Source organism: Suncus etruscus, chromosome 13 (assembly GCF_024139225.1).
Source record: "Suncus etruscus isolate mSunEtr1 chromosome 13, mSunEtr1.pri.cur, whole genome shotgun sequence".
NCBI classification, from domain to species: Eukaryota; Metazoa; Chordata; class Mammalia; order Eulipotyphla; family Soricidae; genus Suncus; species Suncus etruscus.
In genome coordinates this window covers 66,047,873-66,060,829 of record NC_064860.1, presented here as the reverse complement: position 1 = coordinate 66,060,829, position 12,957 = coordinate 66,047,873, and the positions used below count along the sequence as shown (strand labels likewise).

At 35.2% G+C, this 12,957-nt stretch overlaps 2 protein-coding genes across 2 annotated transcripts in view; both read left to right on the top strand.

The window, feature by feature from the left end:
* Nucleotides 1–12,957, top strand: part of ROBO1 (roundabout guidance receptor 1) — a 945,902-nt gene that overhangs the window by 733,180 nt on the left and 199,765 nt on the right.
* LOC126025721 (lysM and putative peptidoglycan-binding domain-containing protein 3-like) lies at nt 11,015–11,460 on the top strand. The gene is given in 2 exon segments (XM_049785514.1): nt 11,015–11,272; nt 11,332–11,460. Coding segments are annotated over 2 exon segments (387 nt in total).

Genomic DNA, 12,957 nt, shown 5'->3' with positions numbered 1-12,957 from the left:
GTTTTGGTGTTTTTCAGTTTTTATTGACTCACTATGAGATACATAGATATCAAGATGTTAATGGTTGAGTTTTAGTCATGCAATGAATGTTCCAACACCTATTCCTTTATTCCTACCTCCACAACCTGCCTCTTGAACATGTGCTTCTACATCAGACAATTTTCTTCTCTCTCTCTCTCTCTCTCTCTCTCTCTCTCTCTCTCTCTCTCTCTCTCTCTCTCTCTCTCTCTCTCCCCCCTCTCTCCCTAATTCATTTTTTTAGGTACTGTGCTATAAAATATTGTTCATTAAAGGCATCCTGTATCTCACTTTACTTCCTTTCAGCACCCAGTTCATGTCTAATGTGATCATTTCCAATTATCATTGTCATAGGAGTCTCCTCTCTGTCTTAACTATATGCACTCCTTGTGTGAACTTCCCATCATGGACCTATTCTCCTTGTTCTCATCTCTGTCATCTTTGGGTAGCATTCTCATACTATTTTTTGTCTCTCAAATGAGCGCAGTCACTTTATATCTGTCCCTCTCCCTCTGACTTATTTTACGCAGCCTGATATTCTTACATAACAATTCACATATAAGCAAAAACAAAATGCAGAACAGGTATATGTGCTCTTTTGTTCATTACAGCACTATTCACAATAGTCAAAATCTGGAAACAATCAAGTCCCTAGAATAGGTGAGTGGAGAAACTATGGTGCATCTATACAATGAAATATATGCAACAATAAGGAAAACATAAAGTCATGAAACTTGGTTTGCATGTTTTGTCTGGCATGAGCACTTATTCTTGGATGTAGTGTTGGGAATATTTTATTCATTTATTGTGGTGTAAGCAATCACAAACATCGTGTGTTGGTGGAATAGTTCTAGGCATGTGGTTTTGTGCCCGGGATTGAACTTAAATCTCATGTCTAGAATACAGGTATTGCACCTAAGTTTTTCATAGGCACTTGTTTCTCTTAAATGTACCTTTATTCTTACTTAGTTCAAAAGCTTTAAGTTTTATAAATATATTGCATGTATAAATGGAAACTTATTTTAAACTATACCATGTTCACACCTATTTAGATATACCTGCTTTATTCTGTATTGAGAATCCTTATTATAGTCTTAAATCCTGTCCAATATAGAGCACTCATTTTCCTTTAAAAAGGTCCACCAGCCCTTCCTGTTCAATTCCTTTTCTATCACCAGCTCCAATCTCTGTTCTGTGGGCTCACTTAATGTAGTGTACCTGAGACCCACCCATTTCTGGGAGGGGTCTTGGGAACTGAATATTAGGTGTAACCTTACCTGCAAGACCCTCCCATTCCTGGGAGGGGTCTTGGAAAAGTTAGATAAGGCTGGGACCGAGGGAATTCGGCCCTTTTGGCCGTTTCCTTTGGCCCTGAAGATGGCTGAAGTGAGTTAAGATGCAGGGCTAGCCTAGAATGGCTGAATGCTTGAAAGGTTATGAGTAGGCCACACACATGTGGTGGATAGGGCATAAATAAAGTTGTTGCTTCCTGACGCCTGTCTGTAAGTGAGTGATTACGCCGATTACCTGGGCCTGGGACCCACCGGCTGAATGGGGGATGAAGCCACGTGGCTGGGGCCTAAGCACAAAGGCCTCCATCCATCGCCATCCAGCCCCATTGTTAATTATTTCATGCTACAACTTAACAGTTTTGTTGCCTTTGACCATTTGTTGCTCCTTTTCTGTATAACTATAAATTTGGCATATACAACCAATCATTTTTATACTATTCTTTTCTTACTGTTTTCACCGAGCCTGATTTCCTCTAATTTTATTAATGTAGTTGCAAATCGAATGATATTTGTTGTTTTTTACAGTAGCATACTATAGTGTTGTGTGTATACACCAAAAATGCTTGATCCATTTATCTGTAGTTGCAAAATTGGTTTGTTCCCATGTCATGGCTGTTGTATTAAGTGCTGCATAGATCTGCATATAACTTTTCTAATTAAAGTTTTTGAGCTTTGAAAGTAGATGCTTCGAAGTGATATCACTGGGCATTATAGACTTTTATTTATACCTTTTCCAGAAATGTCCATATTGCTTTTCATAGGTCATCCCTATCAACAGTGAATGTGGGTTCCTTTCTCACCACAGCCCAGCCAACATGGGCTATATTCAAGCCTTTAATATAAGCTACTCAAACTTTTGATGTAAGCTATTCAAAAGATATGACATATTTCTTTAGTTACTTTGATTTGCCTTCCCATTGTTAAGTGTTGGTGAGCATCTTTTATATGCCTAGTAGTCATCCATATGTCTTTCCCTGGGATAAGTTTGTTCATCTCTTTCCTATTTTTTGATGATGTTCTTGAGATTTTTTTTTTGGTTTTTGGGCCACACCCGGCGTTGCTCAGGGGTTACTCCTGGCTGTCTGCTCAGAAATAGCTCCTGGCAGGCACGGGGGACCATATGGGACACCGGGATTCGAACCAACCACCTTTGGTCCTGGATCGGCTGCTTGCAAGGCAAACACCGCTGTGCTATCTCTCCGGGCCCTGTTCTTGAGATTTTTGTTAGTGTTTTAGAGATCTTGGATATTAGACATTTATTTGGTGTATTGTGTGAAAATATTTTTCTCATTCAGTAGCTATATTTTTATTTCACTTTGGGTTTCTTTCACAGAAGCTTTTAATTTCATGTAGTTCCACTTGTTTGGTTTTTGTTGTTTCTACCTCTGTGATCATCTCATTGATGAAAACTACTGGAGAGTTTTATGTCTTCTTTTATGTGTTTTACAGATTTTTAATTCAATTTTAATTTACTTATAATTGAATTTACTTTTACATTTAATGTTTTTTTCAATTTGGCATTCCAGTTTTCTCAACACCATTTGTTGAAGAGAGTTTCTTTGTTCCACTTAACATATGTAACTCTTTATTGTACATATACTTGGGATTTAAATCCAGACTCTCAAATCTCTTCCATTGAATTAAAGGCCTGTCTTTATTTCACTATGATGTTTATTTGAATAGTTGGCTTTGTTCAAAGTTCAAATTTGGAAAACACCTCTCCCATATTTTATTTTCTCTAAAGTATTTTTTTTGCTTATTTGTGTAAGGTGAAGGTGGGTTGAGGCTTATGTTTCTAAGGTGCATTTATGGCTCAGTACTCAGTGATTGCACTTAGCAGTTTTGGGGAGACTATATAGTTTGCTGTGAGTTGAACCTTGAAACAAGTTCAACCTTAAGCAAAGCAAGTACCCTGTCCATTATTTAATATCTCTGTCTATTTGGAGATTTCTTGATTCTATTCAAATTTTAGTAAAGTATTTTTCAAATCTTTGGAAAAATTATTTAAACTTTAATGAGTATGACATTAAATCTCTATAGTATTTTGGATATGAAAGTCATTTTGACAATGTTAATTATTCCAAATCATGAATCGGTAACATTGTCCATTTCCTTACACTCTTCTATTTCTTTTAGCAGTGAATTATCACTTTCACTGTACAAATCTTTCACCTTCTTTAGAAGTAAAATTTCTTAAGACAATCTAAATAGTTTGCCTAATATCATATCTTCTAGGCAGTTAAATCAGTACTTGGATGTAAGTTTATAGCTACAAAGTTGTTTTCTCATGACTTCTATTCTGTCTTGATTATTGTTACATCTTTAGTTCCATCGTGTGGAATTCTAGAAATGCAGTTCCGAGTTTTGTTGTAAGCTAACATTTGCCATTTTTCATGACAAATATGTTTTGTTGAAAAACCATAAAAGTTTTACAATCTGCTTTGAGTTATACAAAAATCATGACAATGATTTCTTCCTAATAAGGTTTTTATATGTTCATATTATCATATCAAATGAGGTGAAATAAATCTCTAAAACTAATGTAATTATTTGAGAGAGAGAAAGATGAAGAGTTCTGATAATATGTAAACGGCACTGTGTCACAAATGGTTATTTTTCTGTCCATTAACTGCTGTCTTTATTTGGGATCTGTCATATGATGCTCATTTATTTTATGATTTACTTCATTCAGCATACTTTTGTATGTTCCAGCAATATTCCAGACACTTCAGAGTAGGAAAATAAAATGAGTAATTGTAGTTCATACTTTCGAAAGAGTGTTATAGTCCAATGTCAAGGAATTCAGCAAGTCATGACTTCCATGATTGTCAATAAATAATAATTGTGTAGTTCTCTATGCCAAATTTTTTAATAAAAATTAAGTGTTGCTAATCTTTTTGTTTTCTTTTGGGACAACATCTGGTGTTGCTTAGGAATTACTTCTGATTCTGTATTTAGGGTTCACTTCTGCTGTTACTTGAAGACACATGGCATGCCTGGGATTGAATTCCAGTCAATTCTGTACAAGACTAGAATTCTACCTACTGTACTATCTCTTCAGCCCCCAAGTGTTACTAAATTTTTATATTTAATTGATTGATATGCTAGTTCCTAAGTGCAATAGATGGTGGGTACTAAGAGAAGTATTTCTTGACCTTATAATTATAAACAGAGTAGATAATATACATGATTTACATCACATACATACATGACTTACACACAAAAATACATATGATAATATATGCAAACATTCTAGTCCTCTGTGCCAATGTTTTAAAATAAGTAATACTATGAGAAGGAATACTGGTAGGGATCTACTTTAAATTTAATACCACTACTAATAAAAATCTATTAGCTACCTAAGACATAAAAGATTGAGGAAGGATTAAGAATGGAGACTTCTAGAGATATCTTAGGGGTAGATAACTAGTACAATAGCTCTAATAGCTTGTCTTTTTTTTTTTTTTTTTTTGCTCCCCAACTCAGGTTTTATCATAATATTTCATCTGACCCCTAATCTCTACCAGAAGTGATCTCTGAGTGCCAAGCTAGGATTAAGCCTTCAGCACCACTGTGTCACTCATAAAACAATATAATGATAATATTAATAAGAAAGAGTATTCTGGGTAGATATTTAAAAATTTGGACACAAAAAATAATGTCGTATGTCCAAAGACCATGAGAGGAAATGGTATGAATTGAAACTGGAACTGTAGATAGCATCTGACCTCAGTGGTTGTTTCTGAGCATGCTCTTTTGAAGTTTGTATTGCCTGAATGACAATGCAAAAAAAACAGTCACCTTTGTTGATATGTAAAAGTTATTGTTTGTTGTTTTTCTTCATAAAGATATTTGCCCAGTAATTTTGTCTTCTTTTATTTTTCTCTTAGATCTCAGACTTGTTATGAAAGCCATATTGTGTTATCAAACTATGCTATCTAGTATATTATGTAGATATATTCTGTTATATTTTTTTCTTGTCAAAAAAGAAATCTAAAACCATAATTCCCCCCTTTTTTAGTGATTACCATTAGAATAATAAAGAACAAAAGCATTGCAGAAACTATTGGGAACTTGGAGTAATGAGAATACCAAGAGCTGAAAATACATCAGCAAAATATCACTTTAAATCAATGTAATTATTTTTAAAAGTTTCCCTTTAACACAAAAGGCTGAATCTTCACTATTGAAGACATGTCAAAAGTAGCTTGATTAAAGACAGCAGTGTTGCATTTTTGCCATTAGAATAAAAAGACTGAATTGTTACTGAAAAGCCATGAAGTGCAGAATTCTGGAATTTGTGGTGAAAGGAAATTGAAAAAGAACAGAACATTTGGATTCATGTTTCATGAAATAATTTGTGTGACAGAATAGGAAGGCAGTCTGAGGGAAAATTGACATAATTTTTTCCTAAGACTAGGAAAGGCCAGATAAATATGTCACTGTTAACAAACACACTATTGTATATGAACAAAGCATATCTACAAAATATATAAATATTAATTTTCAATTGGTGGAAAATATTTACATGTTTTATAATTATATACAATCACTTTATGTTCCCCTCCTTGCTTATTATTTTTCATTAGATTCCTTTTAATTTTGGACAGACATTAAATTAGACCAGAAAGTAATGGTAGATATAATTATTTAATTTATGGAAATGTTTATTCTTTAGGGGAAAACATATTGGAAATCTGTGGAAAGTGCAATAGTTGGTGTGTCCCTGCAGTAATTAAACTCTAGCTTCTTTCAGTTTAGTGTCTTTTTAGAACTCAGATACCACTTATAGAATCAGAAAAGCTCAGTCAGTACTGGTTCACTGAATATACAAGGACTATGTCCTTGTTGCCTTAGTATTTGCCGCCCTGTCCAATGTAGACTGTGTGTTTCTCCAAGAACATTCAGTGTATTCAGAAAAAGCTTCCACAAAGTACTGAACTAGAAAAGAAATGTAATTTATAGGTTTTTCTCCTTGTAAAGTATAAAGAGGTTGTAATGGATTCATCATTTCTGTTGTTTTAATTAATTCTGAACATGCCAAGTATTTCTTCTACAAATACCTATCACTCATTCTCTGGCCTTCATGCTTGGACTAAGATATCCTCTAGATGTCTTAGAAATTGCTAGGAATTACTATGATCAGTACAGTCTCATGACCAGTGTCAGACATTTTGAAGTTTCGTTTTATTTTCCTCCAAAGAAGATTTGAGATATTCTGAATGATGTTCATGAGATTCCCAGTTGAATAGACACATTGTACAATGGTGCATTCTCTGTTTATGGTTGTATTATTATTATTTTTTATTTTATTTATTTATTTATTTTTTTTGATCATAGTGGTTTACATAGTGTTGACAGTAATATTTTAGGTACATATTTACATAAAATCAGGGGGGATTTCCATCACCAAATTGTCCTCCCTACACCTCCGTTTCTGTCCTACCTCCCATTTCCTCTTCCCTCACCCCAGGTTGGCTAGAATATGTGGTCCCCTCTGTATCTAAGCCACAACTTAGTAGTCTTGCACCTGTTTGGTCTTGTATTATTTAAAAAATTTTTTTTTAAATTTCTGGCCCACACCAAGTGATGCTCAGGGGTTACTCCTAGCTGTGTGCTCAAAAATTGCTCCTGGTTTGGGGGATCATATGGGATGCTGGGGGATCAAACATAGGTCTGTCCTAGGTGAGACGCATGCAAGGCAAACACCCTACCTCTATGCCATCACTCTAGCCCCTACTGTTGTATTCTAGCATCCTTTCTTTCTGTGTCTGTATCCTGCTTGTTCTGGAAATCATAGTGCTCAAAGTTTTGTCTCATGATCTGCGTCTGGAGCAAGGAGGAATAACCTAAATTCCTTGAGTATTGGACTTGTTACAAAGGTCTTTAAAAGTCAGTTGAAGGGAAGTAAATTGTACAATATTTAATTGAATCAAATTAAATTATTCTTCAACCACATTTCTCTGGTCCGTATCCAAATACTCATTACAGGCTGTTATGGGAGCTGGGGAGGAAGGTATGGGACTTGAAAGGACTATGAATTACTTGGTAATTAATTTATAAACAGAATTAGTTTGTACCATAGTACCTAAAACCTATTGCATGTGAAAATATACTAATCTAAAAGAGTACATGAAATTTTAATAAGTCTATAAACTAGTAAATTTGCTTTTTAGTTAGAATATTACATGATAAAACAGAATAAAGTGCAGATATCAGCACTTACCTATATTTTCATGTAATATGAAATATACACTATGGTGATATTTAGAATTAAACCATTAAGCTTAGCTTTATAATTTGTTTAAAGAGAAAAATTAGTTAACTAAACTAAATTATGTGTTAATGTGCCATATGGACAAAGTTCTCTATGATAGGAATCATATTTAAGTCAAAAAAGATGATGGAAAATTTTAGCTTGCATGCATATGTATGTATTTGTTATGGAGAGACATGCATACATGTGTGTAAAAAAACAATTGAAAATATTATATACATACATATATATAGTTAAAAAGAAAAGATGAGAGAAAAACATTTTTTAGCTACCAAGTCTGAAAGCAATTTGATGGCATTTTGCCATTGAACTGCTGGTTTGAATGCTATAAGAGACAGTATATTCAGCAGTTATTTGTAGCTGTTTCAACATATTTACAGAGGAGTATGTGAAGCTCCCTGGACTAGCTGAGGTTTCTGGCTAGAGAAACAATGTGTACATGGAGCCACAGCTGAATGGAATAAATCCAGAGGGGATCACAAGGTCTCAGTGTAGACTTCATCTATCAACAGTGAATGATTTAAGTCAATGAAATCCCAATTAATATCATACATCTTTAATCACTTAAAATGTTTCCACTTTGGTCTTTTCCAAATCTTTTTTTATTGTCATTTTTATAGATGTAACAAATATTTATTCAGCCTCTTAAAAATCAGAAAAACTTGGATTTGAATCCCAATCTGACATTTCTTGGCTGTCTATTCTTGAACAAAGTACTTAAACTAGGGGTCTCAAACTCGCGGCCTGCGGGCCCCCGTTTGTGGCCCTCTGTACAACATTTTGTGGCCCGCGGCCGACCTTCTAATATCACAGTATTCGCGATTATTCACTTACTAAATAATCGCAATAAAAATCGCATTAGTAAGAAAAAAATCGCATTAAACATTCTCATACCCCGAGCAGTACCGTTCGGGTATGCAAATGTTTAATGCGATTTTTTGCGATTTTTTTTTTTTTTACTAATGCAATTTTTTTATTGCGAATATTCGGTAAGCGAAATCCCTTATGTGGCCCTGCCTCACCCTGACTTTGCCTCCTGCGGCCCCCAGGTAAATTGAGTTTGAGACCCCTGACTTAAACTCTTTAAGGTTTTCCTAGCTATAAAATAGAGGTATTAGTATACATCTTACAATGTTACTATAAACATGATTAAATGTAAAATAGTTAATTCTTTGTTGAGCATGATCTACATTGTTCCTTCAAATAGATGAAAGTCTTCAAATTACCATGTGGAGTAAAAAAGCGTGAGCAGTGTTTTATCCCTTATATACATTTATATTTAATTAGTGAGATAATAGAAATCCTAAAATAATACACAAGTAGATCCAACTTGAATAAAATAGAGAAATTACTGAATTTTAGATAATATGCAATCTTTTAGCTTTCAAGTTGGAGCACTTGGTGTTTTTTGTTAGAGTATACTCTTCACTTTGTTCTAGCAAGCTGCAAAATTATAAAGACCTATTTATAGTTGGAACAGTGGACTGAATAACTTAGTTGTAGAACCCTGTCCCACTAGGCAGAACATAACTGTGATGGGTCTTATCTACAAATTATTTTTTCCTATTAATTGAGAATGATTAATTAAGGAGGACAATATGTATGTCTACATATGTGTGACTCATGAGGCAGATAATTGAAATAATGTCTTTATGCAACAAGTCATCCAAAAAAAATCTGACAAAAAATTAGGTGTGACAAAAACACAATAGAAAAATCTTATTTATTTTGTCCTATGTTTACTGCAGTACTATTTACATTAGCCAGAATCTGGAAACAACCCACAGGCTTGAGAATAGATGAGTGGCTAAAGAAATGGTGGTACATCTATACAATGGAATACTATGCAGCTGTTAGGAAAATGCAGTCATGAAATTTGCATAAATATAAATGGATATGAAAAGTATTATACTTAGTGAAATGAGGGAGAGGGATAGACATAGAATAATCTCATTCATTTATGGGATACAAGAAAGGAAAAACAGTACAGTAATATCCAGAGACAATAGAGATCAGAGCCAGATGGTCCAGTCTATGGTAGGAAGCTTGACACAAAAAGTGGAACAGTGCTATTATGGCAGAGAAGGGACCACTATGATAATGATAGTTGGAACTGATCACTCGGGACAATAACTGGGTGTTGGATGGAGATAAAGTGATATGGATGGTATCCCTTCATTAATAACATTATAAATCACAGTGTCTAAAAAGAATAAAAACAGAGAGAAAAAGAGAAGAGAAGAGAGAGAAGAAAGAGAGAGAGAAGAAAGAGGGAGAGAGAGAGGGAGAGAGAGAGAGAAAGAGAGAGAGAGAGAGAGAGAGAGAGAGAGAGAGAGAGAGAGAGAGAGAGAGAGAGAGAGAGAGAGAGGGGCAGGTCAGGGTAGGAGGAGGGAAACTTTGGACAAGGGTGTTGGGAAATGTTCATGGGTAAAATGGTGGTGTACTTGTTAAACTGAAACTCAGTTGAACAACTTGTAATCATGCTGCTTCCACTTAAAAAATAGTAAAAATTAAATAAAGAAGAAAATTTAAGGATACTTAAATATTTATACTGGAAATGAGACTGGAGAGATAGTATTGTGGGTCAGGAGCTTTCCTTGCAAGTAGCTGGCCCGGATTTCACCCCTGACATCCCCGATTATGGCCACAATTAATTTTCTGAGTGCAGAGACATGAGTAATTCCTGAGCATGATTTACTATGACACCTCAAACAAAACTAAAATAAAATAAAAATATAGACTAGAAACATCTCATATCAATGATTCAATAAATGTAATTAATCTTTAAAAAAATTAGGTGTGAAAGGGCCTGAGTGTCTGACAGTACAGTGTTTAGAGAATGTGTTTACCTTGCACATAGCTGACCTAGGTTGGATCTACGACCTCTCATACGATTCCCTGAGCTTGACAGAAGTAACCCCTGAGCACAAATAGGTTTGGCCCCCAAACCAAAAACTAACCAGGAAACAAACCAATACCAAAAAAGTATTAGGTATGATGCCTTGTCTTATCAGAAATAATTAAAAATATTGTAAAGTTGCTGCAGTGAATATTAGTAATGCATACATGATCTCTTAAATCAGTAAGCATTGTAATTAGAATCCGCAGCTAAATAAAGACTGGTGTAGAAAAGAATTGTCATAACCATTTGAAGAAGAGGAAGTTTTCAGTAGAAACTTCTGAGACAGTCGGTTCTTCTTATAAGGAATAGCAGAAAGAAAGGTTGTCATTTGGTGTCAAACCTGCCTACAGAAGGCGATGACGCAAGGCAGGTTTGCGGCCTGGAAGTTGGAGACGTTGGCGGCAGTTGTTGGAGGACTTGGAAGGCCAAAATACTGAGGCTGCGATGAGCTTTCCCCACAAGGCGGCAGCCTGCTAAGCCTCTGGGCATTGAGTACCCACTCCTAACGGCACAGATTTTGAAATTATGGCAGGGAGGCATCAGACTCGTCGTTTTCCTCTTCCAGGAGTTCTTTCAGAGGGTCGAGTCCACTCATTTGGAAGTTGTACCGAGAGGAATCCATTGTTGGAAGACGGTGCTGAAGTGTTTGAGCTTCGACCCCGAGGGAAAGAAAAGGTCCGAAGAAATACATCCAAAGACAGACTTGATGAAATTATAATATTAACCAAAGACATCCAGGAAGGTGATACTTTAAATGCAATAGCCCTTCAATATTGTTGTAATGTAGCAGATATCAAGCGTGTGAACAATCTCATCAGTGATCAAGACTTTTTTGCCCTTAGATCTATCAAAATTCCAGTCACAAAAAGTAGCTCATTGACTGAAACACTTTATCCTCCAAAAGGAAAACAAACTTCACGCCTTGCATCTGTTCAATATGTTTCAGAACAACAGGAAATTTTGTCTCCTAATGATTCTCCTTTTTCTACTGAGTCAGCTGGTAGCTTTCTCAAAGAAGTAGACCGAGACATAGAACAAATAGTAAGATGGACAGATACTAAGATAGAAAACCTTGATGAGGTTGTGACTGTATTAACATCACAAGGACATTTTGAACCTGCTATCAGAAACATTGAGCGTAAGGATCCTTATAATGGAGCTAACTGGGAAATAGGGTGGCATACGGCTGTAGTGATAATGTTGATAGTATCTATAATAATACCAGTCTTTTATTTGCTGTATTATGAAATTTTAGCCAAAGTGAACGTTAGTCACCATTCAACAGTGGATTCTTCACATTTGCATTCAGGAATCACACTCCCATCACAGCAGAGAGAAATGGAAAATGGAATTGCTCCAACTAATCGAGGACATCTTGGCCAACAAAATGATCATGAACAGTATAGTCAAAATTCTCAGTCACCTGTTGCTCAATCTAGACCATAACAGTTAGTTCAAAATCACAAAGTTTTGATCACCTATGTATCTGAAATATGTATCACTTCAGTTTAGTGACCACTTTAAAGGCAGAATTTAGGGAGGTTGAAATGCTTTGTGTTTTTCCTTTTGGGGGAGCCATTTACAAATGGACTGAGTACATAGTTGCTATTGTTAATGTGATACCAGTAAACACATATCATATCAGTGCTGAAAGGAAAAAGGGATTTAAATGTATGTTTTTATGGAGGCAAAGAAATAAGACTAAATCTTTTTATACCCCCAAAAATATTATGGTTGGGAAGCTGCCATTTGGTAACTAGAATACTGGATTAGGTAAAGACCTAAAAGTAATCTTTACTTTTAAAGAATACTGCCTCTATAATTTTATGTGGTTTTTTAGATTTGCCTCTGATATTTCAAAAAGCACTTTTGTAGATCTTTGATGAAAAGAATGATTCAGATTATTATTTAAGAAAGAATTCCTTACATACTGTGAGAAATTGTTGCTGTGTTACCTATAGCAACTTGCCTTAATTTACATCTAATGCCTTAAATATCTTATGTAAGCTAGTATAGTTTTTACAATTAAAACTAAGCATTGCAGAGATACAACTCGGTGGTAAAGCATATGTCTGGAATATATGAGTCACTGGGTTTGATCCCTGGCACTGCAGGAAAGAAACTGAAATCTGGTTTATATAGCTTTAAAAAATGAAATTAAACATCCCTTCAGACACTCAAATTGAATTTCACAACAGAGGCCCTATAAATCCATCTCTGCCTTCACAGTCAAGCACAGGTTTCTCAAACAGATTTTCTCAATATCTACCTCTGAGATCTGTTGCTAAATGTGTAAAGATAGGCTGAAAGTTTGATAGTACCACTTTTTAATACCTACTATGTATCAGCCAATCTGGCAAAATAAGAAATATTTTCAGGGTCGGAGAGATAGCACAGTGATTAGGCATTTGCCTTGCATGTAGAAACGTGGTGGTTTGAATCCCGGCATCCGATATGGTCCCCGAACC